This window comes from Genypterus blacodes, unplaced genomic scaffold (assembly GCF_046128005.1).
Source record: "Genypterus blacodes isolate CSIRO-AG114 ecotype Tasmania unplaced genomic scaffold, CSIRO-AGI_Gbla_v1 ptg000048l_1, whole genome shotgun sequence".
NCBI classification, from domain to species: domain Eukaryota; kingdom Metazoa; phylum Chordata; class Actinopteri; order Ophidiiformes; family Ophidiidae; genus Genypterus; species Genypterus blacodes.
Window position 1 is genome coordinate 3,090,194 of NW_027466861.1, and position 12,191 is coordinate 3,102,384.

The 12,191-nt window shown below is 45.9% G+C and overlaps 1 protein-coding gene across 1 annotated transcript; it reads right to left on the reverse strand.

Annotated features, from left to right (window-relative positions):
• Positions 1-9,514: 9,514 nt before the first annotated feature.
• twist1a (twist family bHLH transcription factor 1a) lies at positions 9,515-11,209 on the reverse strand. The gene is made up of 2 exons (XM_076149949.1): positions 10,481-11,209; positions 9,515-10,010 (listed from the first exon to the last, which is right to left on the reverse strand). Exon 1 carries the CDS (start codon positions 11,122-11,124, stop codon positions 10,510-10,512), a length of 615 nt encoding a protein of 204 aa, XP_076006064.1. The 5' UTR covers positions 11,125-11,209; the 3' UTR covers positions 9,515-10,010; positions 10,481-10,509.
• Between the last annotated feature and the right edge of the window lie 982 nt (positions 11,210-12,191).

Here is a 12,191-nt window from a genome sequence, read left to right on the forward strand (position 1 = left end):
CAAAACAAAGCAGAGCACAGTCTGATACACATCACATGGTTCAGCAGTGGCTACCTACAAACCAGGTGATGCTGCATAATTCATTGCCCCACTGGCACCTTCATTAACCCAAGCTATACTTTACACTGCCTGTGACCAAAACAAATAGGCCACGGGGCAGAGAGAGTAACTCAAAAGGATTGAGAGACAGAGAGAGAGAGAGAGAGAGAGAGAGAGAGAGAGAGAGAGAGAGAGAGAGAGAGAGGCCCTTTAGATTCTGTGTCATTATTCTAGGTTGTAGCACCTGTTTTAAAGTGGGCGCAGCTGGCTGGGTCACATAGCAGGTGAGGGTGAAGCAGGAGAAAGTCCCTCCATGTCCAGAAGAGCAGACCGTTCTCACCAAGCTGCCCATAGGTTCAGTGCCCAGGTGTGCACAAAGTGGTCTCCCCTGTCCTCTCATGTTTCCAATGTGTGGGTGTGTGACGGAACAGGGAAGATGAATTAATGTGTTCTTCACAGATGAAAGCACAACACTGGATGACACACACACATACACACACGCACACACACACACACACACACAAACATTTCTTTTCAGGGTATGTAAGTTGAAAAAAGAAATTATAACTACGTGATCATTGTTGTCTTCAGATGCGTTCTTCATTAAAAAGAAAAACTTTGCAAAAAAACATGGAGTAAACCTTGTACCCATGAGTATGATTTACAAGGTTATTATGAGTAAAGCATGTGACATTTGTATTGCTTGTTTTTGCCTGCTGTTGACCAAAAACTGTAATGATACAATTTTGCCACTAGAGGGCGCGTGCAATCCACCACCATCTGCATTGAGAGGGACATGACGGTGTAAAAACAAGTAATACTGGAATGTCTGAAGTAAATCACATTGTGCATACCAGTCATACTTCCTTCATCATCCAAAGATCCATTGTAGGCTGAGCACAAAAGCACAGATAATCCAAACACACACACACACACACATACACACTCACACACAATTCTAACATGAATTTGAGTGCTATTATTAAACAAACTCAACTATTCCTCGACCCTTATTTCCAAAGATTACGCCACATCTTCTAAAGGCTGCAAGTAAATTCAACTATATTCCTTTGATATCTGTCATTATCGTACTGCCCTACACCAGAATGAGCCGCAGTCAGGCACCGTCATGGTAAACCAAGCGTGCAGATGACTTTATCTATCTCTCTCATCGTTATTTTACCTACAAATCATATTAAATGACACACTCAATGTCATCGTGCCATTGATTTTATTGCTCCCTCTGCTTTCCGGGGTTGTTTTTGCTGCACATTAATAGACATAAAGACATATTGTTGGCCCGTGTAAGTGAGCGACCATATGGTTCTGTGCGTTGCTCAACAGCTAAAGTCATTTATCACTGAAAGGAGTCTTTGACATATTTCCAGAACCAGCACACTCTTTAACTTGTCTGTCTGCTCAGTGAGCCGGTGAGCGACCTGAGGCACGGTGGCCATGATGCTTTGGCCTGGAGGAGGACCGGTGTGTGTCATAGTTCAGAGGTCAGGAGGTGGAATGCGACAGCCAATTGTAATTTAACGACGAAGGAAATAGACGCGTTATGTACATAATCTTTCTCTCAGGTGGAAGCCTGAAATCGGTCCAACAAACAACAACATCTTCTTTTTTTCAGCTCAGACATCATTTATGAGTTTTGTCAAGATTTTACAAGACCATGTGGTTAACTCATATCAGAGTTACAAGGTCTTTATAAGACAGTAGTAAGGGCGGCAGCAAAGATGTCTTATTAACTCAGCTTAGGAACTTAAACTTTGTCTTTTTATTGTTTTTACATAAGGCGAACAAGCGCACATGTACGTAAAGGCATGACAAGTCAACAACTCTTCCTCTTCCTCTTCCGCTTATCTCCCTTATACAGCCCCTGTCCTCCACTGCTATGTTACAAAAACGGAACAGAGATTCAAAGATAGTAGATTACTCTAAAACTGTCCAGAATCCACGTAATCTATCGATGGCAGCCAGATCAGCATAAACATACATTTTTGATGTGGGGGAACTTGGTGCCACTACAAGTTGAGATCGTGCTGATTCAGCAAAGAACAACAAGGGCTTAATGTAACTTCAGCAACTACGGAGCTCTATCCAGATCAGCTAAACTAATAAAAGATACAGATACAAATGAAGGAATCTGGTTGTAAAAGTCAAATGTAAACACAAATTGCCTGTTTTAGGTTAGAATTGTTGGGCCTTGAATAAGGTATGAGCTTATTTTCTCAGTCAATAATGTTGCATAATGTGCGGTACCATAGTTGAGGCCACCAAAGCTGATAGCTCCTGTGCTGGCAGAGTGACACCGGGCATATTAGGGGTGACACTGGCTAAATGTTTGCAGATGAGGGCTTCCAATATCTAATCACCACGGTAACAAGGGTCACCAGGGTTGGCCAGTGGGGCCATCTAGCCCAGGGCACTGTGGGTATTAATGGGACAAGATGTTTACTTCAGAATCAACCATTTATGGGTGCACAAGCGTGTGTGTGTGTGTGCCCTAAATCGACTACTTGCCTGAGGGGAAAGTGTGTTTAGCTGCAACTTAACACAACCTCCAACCCTCCCCACCCACTGACCTCAACCCAGTCCACACAGCCACGGACCTGCCAGGAGGAGAGTGGACGCTTCCTGGTGCACATGCAGCCGTGTCATTCCGGTTCCGCGTTCACATTCCTGCGGTGCGTTAGTGGCCGCTGACACAAACGCACAATTTGTTTCCTGTCCGCATAGAGAATAATATGTCTCAGAGAATCATTTTGAGTGTAAAATTGGAGAAAGAATTTGGTGATTTAGCCATGAAAGAGGCCTGATTTCTAGCTCCAAAGAGTCCAGATCATCTGTGCATCAGTCAAAAAGGTTTCATTTATCAGGGACTCATGAAACCATTGTTCTCGAAATGATGACAGTTATATGTATGTTTATTCAGTCGTGTGGTTGCTCGCAGTTGAAATGGACATTGTGCAAATCTGCTGTCAATGTTACAATGTTCTCTGGTGAATGTGTGTGTGTGCATCTGTGAGTGTGGTTCTGTTGTGTTGCCAAACCCAAAACCAATGATGCCAACACTTAAAAACATCAGCAAGCCTCCGTGTGACTGGAAGCAGAATCGACATAAAGTGTCTGCAAAAAGAGGATTCCTGTAAAGCAAAAGTTTTGACATTTTTTGGATGATGTCGTTAGCGATAAAAGATCAATTTAAATAAACACAAACAAACAAAGTGACCCAAACATCGATTGTTTATCCAAGTTCTCAGAATTGAAAGTCAGCCAGTCAGTTTGGAGATTTAACTCCATTAACTTCCCACATTATGAGTTAGACTGGTTGGATTTATTGTTGTTCCCTGTTCTCATAAACCCAGAATAAATGGCACTTCTTCTTCTTCTTCTCCCTCTAAACGTTCCCACAGTGGAGTTTGAACAGTAAAGTGATCCAGCCGAGCCGAGATAAGGAAGATCTGTGTTTCACTTTTAAACCATTTCAAATAAAACTGCTTTTCTTCCATTTAGGAAATTCCACAAATGTGGTCTGGGGATACTGTGGGCAGGAATACCGCAGGTCTTAAGGGAGCCCTGTTTCGGAATATTTCCCGGAATTTTAGGCCTGTGCAACCTCAGCAGAAGCTCATTTGGGGGTTCGTACGCGGCTCACTTTGAGATAACGCAGGTAGCAGAGCTTTTTGTCTCCTTGACTCTCCCTCTCCTGAGGTCTGTCAGTGAAAACAATACACAAAGAGGAGAAGAAGAAGAAGAAAAGGAGGAAGAAGAAGAAGAAGAAGAAGAAGAAGAAGAAGAAGAAGAAGAGGAGGAGGGGAGCAGAACGTGTGAGAGAGGAGAAACGCTTTTCAAATTGCGAATAATTTGTCTGCTCTGACATGATGCTGCACAGGACCACTTCCTGTGACTCGGGTTTCATTGTGTGTGTGTGTGTGTGTGCGTGTGCGTGCGTGTGTGTGTTTTGGGGGCAGGGCACACTTCCTGCACCAACCCCTGACTTTTTGGGGGCCTTCGATTAGTTGTGAAAGGAGATGGAGCCGAAAGTGAAGGAGCTTCAAGGAATATTATGTTTAAAGATGATCATATATAAGGAAATCAGTGTGTACATCAGTGTGTACATCAGTGTGTACATTTGCCCTCTAAGACGATCAAGTGTGTGTGTGTGTGTGTGTGTGTTCAACCTGTGTTATTTCATTTGTGTCTCTATATATGTGTGTGTGTGTGTGTGTATAAGAACATTAATGGATGCATGCAGGTGCTGTTGGTGTGTGTGTGTGTGTGTGTGTGTGTGTGTGTGTGTGTGTGTGGGCTGGGGAGGGGTCGGTTTAGAACCTTAAACTCCTTCAGCGTCCCTGATCTGCAGCTGTGTGATTAAATAACATACATTTGGTTTAATCTGTAAAACAATTGTCCAAAGCTTCAGCACTTCATTAAAGCTTGGATTTGTTAAATGATTTTATTTTAATGGGTCGATTTTTCTCTCTTTTCACCCATCTGCGCTTGTGTGTGTGTGTGTGTGTGTGTGTGTGTGTGTGTGTGTGTGTGTGTGTGTGTGTGTGTGTGTGTGTGTGTGTGTGTGTGTGTGCGTGCGTGCGTGCGTGTGTCCAGTTTCTTGGGGCTTGGCAGCATATGTACTGAGGTTTCTGTGGCTGCAGGTAGCGGACCTGTTCACTTACACACTGTACCTCTAATGGACTCCAGATGAGCCAACTATTTATAACTCACACACACACTCACACACACACACACTTTCTCTCTCCTTTGCCTTGCTGTAGTCCTGGCGCCTGACTTTTTACTATCCTATAATTTTTTGCACACACACACACACAAACACACACACACACACACACTGTTATTGCTTCCACCTTTTGCATCTTCACATGAGTACTTTTGGTCTCACCGACACCTTTTGCCTCTTTTTTTAAATAAGTGGTGTTACTTTACAATTTTCCCTTTCCGTGTGAGTCTCCAGTTTGTGTGTGTGTGTGTGTGTGTATGAGGTTGAAAGCTGGCACTAACCCTTACTGAGCAGCAAGGGGGGAAGAGAGTTATTGGGCATTTTTCGGCCTCTTTTACACGACCTGAGAAAAAACATGCAAATGGTTCATATGACACCAAACACTGAGCTTGTAAAAACACACAACCTGCACCTTCTGAGAGCGAGAGAGAGAGAGAGAGAGAGAGAGAGAGAGAGAGAGAGAGAGAGAGAGACAGAGAGAGAGACAGAGACAGGGACAGAGAGAGAGAGAGAGAGAGAGAAAGAGAGAACGCAGTCAGTCAGACAAGTAGAAGTAACGTTCTAATATCTGACTTTTTTTTCCCAAAGAAAAGCAAGCAAACACACACACACACACACACACACACACACTCTCTCTCTCTCTCTCCTACAGTTGGCCAGAAAGTGCTGGCTGACTATAATCACTGCATCAGCAAGACTTTGTTTTCTCTCAGGCGCTGCAGCTCTCTGTTCCCTTCACTGTGACTTTCTTTCTCCTCTCTCTCAGTTTTTCATCACATTCTGCTGCACCACACACAAAGTAGCCTACTTCACTTTTGGCAGTGTTACGTAAACACAGAGCGATGGCGAGTGTTTGTATGTGTGTGTGTGTGTGTGTGTGTGTGTGTATGTGTGTGCGGTGGAGGTAAACAACAGGCGGCGTCATAAGAAGAAGATGAGGAAATGAGAGGGGAGGAAAGAGGGGAGAGAGGCAGAAACGGACCACCTCTAAGTAATGAGAGGTGGATAGAGGAGGGAGAGAAGAAGAAGGTGGATTAAAGCACGCACACACACAGAGAGAGAGAGAGAGAGAGACCACCCCATAGTGAACAGCAGAGGGAAGATTGCAGTGTTCATCGTGTATTTCTCTCCCAGCTCAGGCCAACACTGAGGTTGTAGTCCAAGTCATTCCTCACAATACCATTGTGTGTGTGTGTGTGTGTGTGTGTGTGTGTGTGTGTGTGTGTGTGTGTGTGTGTGTGTGTGTGTGTGTGTGTGCAAACTCTCTCATGACTGGGGCCCTCAGAATGGCTGTAAAGTTAGGTTACAGCTTTCAACAGAGGAAAAACTCCAAACACAACTAAAATGCCAGATGACGCAACGCCCTGTGTGTATTCGTGTGTATCTTTTATGCGTGTGTGTGTGTGTGTGAGTGTGTGAGTGTGTGCTGTATCTATACACACACAGCACCATAACACTACAGCCTAAACACAACCTCTGCTACACTCCCATGAGTAAAACCAATGCCCCTCTCTCTCTCTTTCTCTCACTCGCTCTCTCTCTCTCACACACATACACACACAGCGTGTTATGCGTGACCTCAGGCTTTCCCATATATCATCCATAGATGCGTGCATGATAAAGGCCCCAGCGTGGTTTCATAAGGTAAACACGGAGGAAAAACCCCTTTAACCTCCATCAATAGACGCCTTCTACTCGGCCAGAATTAGGCAGCAAAACATTCAAACAGCTTAAATCCAATAAGGCGAACGGGCCGTAACGTGAGCGGCAAATTGAGTTTGGAGACAGAGCGGTGTGTGTTTGAATGAGCGGCGCGGGCCTTTGATACACCACGCATGTTTATGTTCACTTAAGCGGGGCCACTGTGATATTGTCTGGTATGTGGAGAGTTATAAGAGGCTTGTGCTTAACTCAATCTGCAGGGTAAACACCCCCGAGCGGGAACGCCGTCAGGATTCCTACATATTCCTTTCCTCTCTTTCTTCTGCCATTTTCCTCGCTCTCATGTTCCTGCTCTCTCTCTCTTTCTCTCCCTCTTCTCACTCCATTCATCTTGAGAAGTTGCTGCGGCGGCTCGTGGGTCCAGCTGGGCGGAGGGGGGAGCGGGGGTGGGGGGTCACCGTCAAGAGGTCGCAGGTCAGGGACGGTGATGGGTTAGCACCGGGTATACCGTCCTCAGGGGAATGTGTGTGTGTGTGTGTGTGTGTGTGTGTGAGATTGTTGCTAGTTGGGATCTGGCCTGACTTCCTGTTGTGCTGGTATAAGTCGGGGGGTGTCAGAGCTTCTTTTTACAGGCACGTTAAAACTTATAGAGCGGTTTTTAAAGCGCCTTGGTTGAGCTTTTAAGTGCATAGTTTCTAGCTGACAGGGTTCCATCAGGGTCCTGGTAAGTAAACACCAAATATCAATGCCAGATCAATGCCAGCGACATTATTTCCCTGGAAATTCGGGACTATTTTTAATTCCGATTTTCATGTGATGTCTACATCTTTAAGCCACTGAAAATGGGGCTAATTGAAGATTCTTAACTCTGAGTGGACAATGGCACAATCCCATTAATACTGTTTATGTCTATGACCTGATTGAATGTCTTACTGTAATCATGGTTGAGTCCCATCCGCTCACTCAGGCCTCCAAAAAGCATCCAAACATTTGACGATGGAATTCAAGAGTTCGTCTGAAAGTTCCAACCTGCTGCTCGGGGGCTAACATCTAAAGTCGTATTTGATTTCAGGTCAACCAATCAGAGGACGATAGCGTTGATTTGAGATGTCTTTGTCCAACTGGATCCCAGCGCACACGCAAGGAACATAGGTGCACCTAGACACACACAAAGACACACACACACACATGCAGACGCACACAAACCACTGCAGGTTGGAGATGAAACACAGATAATTAACTCTAATGGAAACCAGACTTGCTAATCTAGCCTCTCTCTCTCTCTCTCTCTCTCTCTCTCTCTCTCTCTCTCTCTCTCTCTCTCTCTGTGTGTGTGTGTGTCTCTGTCTCAGCTCAACTTCCTTTCCCCCCTGTCGTTTTGTGGCGTTGAGGGTTAATGTAAACCAGGGCCCGTTACCCAGTAATGGGCGGCGAGTGAGGGAGACACAGATAAAAGGAGTGAAGGAGAGGTAAGACACCCATGTCCCAACCGTCCCCAACCATCGCCATCCTGGACCTGCCGTCCACGCAGAGCGGCAAGGAGGAGAAACACGTCTTTATAATAGATTTACAGGCCCTGACAGTTAGAAAACCACACAGGCGCTCCACCTTTTGACTTTCATATCAGCTTTAGGATGACAAGCTCAAAGCAGCGAGAGATAGAAAGCGTGATTAATGAGCGGGAGAGAGAGTGTGTGTGAATGTGTGTCAGTCATCAAAGAGTCTATAAATCATAGCACACTTAAATCCTCAGAGCCAGATGCCTTCAGACTGATAACAAGTGGTCATCCCATTACCTTAAAGCATCAAAGGGGGCAAAAGCTGAACTACAAGGACCCTCTCTCCTCCCTCTCTCTCTCTCTCTCTCTCTCTCTGTGGAATGCATTTCCCTGTTTTGTAGGCGTGAGAAATCTCCCTCTCCGTGTGTGTGTAACCTGTGTGTGTGTGTGTGTTGTGTGTGCGCGTGTTTTCAAGCCTCAGAGGTGACATTCCTCCGCGTCAGAGCAACAGCCTCAAGTTTAAGATAACACGGCCACGGTGATCTAAGGGTGGGAATCGATTCCCCCCAGTGGCTGGCGAGGACCCCGGGTCAGAGCTGATGGTTTTACCTTCCGCAAGCAAACACACCAATGTTCCCATAATCAGCCCTGAACACAGAACCTTAGTGTGCCTTCATCGTCTTCATCTCTGATTGCTTGACTGATATCCTCCTGTAACAGCGTATCCCTTGTTTTCATTGTTTTATTGACGTATTTGCAGGAAAAACAGATTTAAATGTCCCTAATAAACCCAAAACAATATAATTGTTCTTCCTCTATGTTCTCTATACATGTCAGGCTGTTTATTGTGCAAAACCGATGTATCTACAACTACATGCAGCTTGGTTTTAAGGGCGTTTTTGGGATTCTTTGTGAGCTTGGGACTGTTTTAATGTCAAAATGGTGAAGGTCTTATGCAACAGTTGCGCTAAACCGCATGAGTGTTATGTTTTATGGGTCCTACAGGGGCGTAGCTTCTGTTCTGATGTTCTGATGAGGAACACTGCAGCTCTTTGGTGTCTTAAGTATGGGTAACTGCGATGACACGGTCGACCTATTTAGCATTACGACCCGTGTCCACCTCCTTTGTCTCTGTGGGTTTGCGGCCCGGGCACCTGCAGAGGGCTCCCATACTGACCCGTGGCTTTGAGGACATCTGGGAATATCACGCATGCCTCCTCGTAGCTCCACGCTCGGCCTTCTTTAAGTGGACCACCAGCTAATTATGGCTTTCCCAGATCCCCCAGCTCAAAGAGTCACTCCACTATAAGCTGCGGGTATGAGATGTTTTCTTTTGCCTCCTTCGCTGCAGTTCAGTTGACTAAGGATTCTGCAACAACCAAGGAAAATAAACGGTCTCTTCACTAAGCCCCATGGGAAATGAGTTTGTTTCAAACATTTCAGGTATTTAAAACAGTTGTAAGCACTTGTGGTTTTGGAGTTTGTCGGTTCATTCACTGGCCTGTTTGTTTAGTATTGGACATCTATAATCAATCATCAGGAGAGTTCAGAAGTAGGAAATATGCTTTCATTCTTTATTCAATGTATTATTTACAAGACTCAAAATGCATAGACACCAGATCCTTTCAGCATTCTGTATTTATCCCAAAATAAATAAACTTTATTTGAGAGGGGAAAAGGGAATTGTGAACCTTGTGTAGAAAAAATAAATACAATACTTCATTTGCTGCAAAAACAATGTCACGGGGGAATGTGGGATGAACCTTCTTCTCTCTGGTGTTTCAAAGCCGAGAAGTTCCTCAGAGCGCAGTTGTTTTTGTGTTCTTTTCTTCTTACAACATTCATAGTCGCAGTGGTCGTTCTTCATATCCGTCCTCTCCTTTAAGTGCTCCCTTGCAACCCCTTTCTGTCCGTGCAGAGGGAAAATAGGAAAAGCCCGCTCTCCTTTGAGGCCAGAGAGCACACGCAGTGTCTGGACTCGGGGCCCCTCTGGACACCCGTTAGCCCGGTGTCAGTCCATCTCAAAAGGGGGCAGACTGGTCCACTGGATCATCAGCCTGGATCATCTATGAAAGAAATACAACATGTATTTATGAATTTGCTCATTATAAAGCTGCTGTCTCTAACTTTAAGGGTGTGTTCATCCTTGTAGTGATGTAGACTGAATGTTAGAAACAAGAGTAAACATAAATACAATATACAAATAATGATTAAAGGGCATGTTTTAAACCACTATGCCACTCTGAAGTAATCGGCAGTTACCACTTTAGCATGATTTATGTGTGTGGGGCAATGTGGGGGCTGGACCACAAGTAATGTGGGATTTGTGGGCATTCCCAGGATTGCAACGGTTTTCCTAATGAAAAATAAATGGGGTAAATTAAATGTAGAGTGGTTTTTGGGAGGGGATTCAACACAAATACTGCAGCTGAAGTTATTTGATTTGTTTTGGTCATTAAGTTCAAAATCGCTCAGGCCCTTTTTTAGGGCCCTAGGGACGCTTCTGCTTCACAAGAGGGGGATTTCTCAGCCTTACCTGCCAATCCAACCCGCCGCAGCCTCCCGCTAGTGGGACGCGGTGGACAGGGACCAGGCGCCCCCCATCCTCCAGACGGAGAACGCGTAGCTGAGCCGCTCATGCGCCACGTAGCTGCAGCTGGTCGCCCGCGCGTCCAGCTCGTCGCTCTGCAGGACCTGGCACAAGAAGTCGATGTACCGCGACGCCAGCTTGAGAGTCTGGATCTTGCTGAGCTTGTCGGACGGGAGGGTGGGGATGATCTTACGTAACGACGTGAACGCCTCATTGAGCGACTGCGTGCGTTGCCGCTCGCGGACGTTGGCCATGACGCGTTGCGTGTGGAGGTCGTCGAAGGAGCGCGCGGGGCTGTCGCCGCTGCTGCTGGCTTCGCTCGCGCCGCTCCCGCCGCTTCCGCCTCCGTCGCCGCTCTTCCTGCTCTTCTTCCTCTGGGGACTCGGGCTCTCCGCGTCTCCGTCCTCCTCCTCTTCCGCGCTCCTCCGCGTCGCTCGCCGCTTCCTCGCGCCCCTCCGCGGCAACTGGCGCTCGGTCTCTTCCTCGCTGTTCCCCGCGCTGTCAATCGGGGAGGAGTCCTCTTCCCGCATCTCCTTTTCTCCCAAAAACTTTTCCAAAGTTTCCCCAAAACTCCTCACCAGGTTCAACATCAACGGACGCGGTATAGGCAGATATAACGAACGCGGGAGTGAGAGGACGTTAAGGTAAATCTCCTGCGTCACGGAGAGGCGGAGGTGTCAGTCAGGCTGGGGGGACCCGGGCTCTTATAGCGGGGAGCGGGCAGGAGGATTTTGGGGAGCGCTGTGATTGGGTGAGCAGGCGTGTAACATAATACTGCGAGCAGAAGGAGCGGCGGAGGAGTAAAGGCTATAATATCAGGAAAGGAGTCTCCAAAAGTGGATGAAAGGAACTTTACACAGGGATTGGGAAATGGGGCGTTCCTGAATTTTGGAACACAGAACTCTGATCAGAAATAGAGGCGTGTTACCCCGGATACAGGCTATGATGACCTCATTATATTCCAGATCTACACGGTTTATTATCCTCCACTTTGGTGTTGTTACTTTCTTGAAGCACATTTTATGATTGGCTGAAAACTAAACGAAGCAACAGACTCAAAGTTCATTTTTCATGAATCCAGATCAGGAGACTTCATGACTTCCACATTGTTTCCTCAGAATTGTGCCACTTCCCACGTTCCCATTCATTAATTTGTTTCAATCTGTTTTGGTTCCATTTGACCCCATATGCTTGTTTAAGAATTAATTTGTGACCCATCCTTTATTTTTAGTTTTATTTATTTAATTTACCATGCAGGGGCCATGCAAACAGACAGTTACATAGCCAATGCAACAATTAAGGCTTCTAACTGGAGCTCATTTGCAGCCTTTATTGCCCCTGGATAGGATTTTAGACGAGGCTGAATTAATTTGTCTCAGTCTCTGAATACTGATCAGAGGTTGATCCAGATTCTCAGCGTCTAAACCAAGGAAAACTACAACATCTCAGAGGTTTGTGTAGTCTCCCATAGCAGCTTGACACTCATTCGATGGCTATTTTATATATGTCACGTTTATGCTTCTTTCACATTGCAAATAAATGAGATGAAACAGTCAAAATGTGTGTTTACGCTCCCCTGGTCTAGACTGAGATGGGAGCAGTGGCAGTGAAAACATCAGAGCTGCTGAAGCACAGGAGGTTGGAGCAGCAGGAGGTC

Excerpts from the sequence above, each read along its gene's own strand:
- twist1a (XM_076149949.1), bottom strand. The coding sequence starts at position 11,124 with ATGTTGAACCTGGTGAGGAGTTTTGGGGAAACTTTGGAAAAGTTTTTG.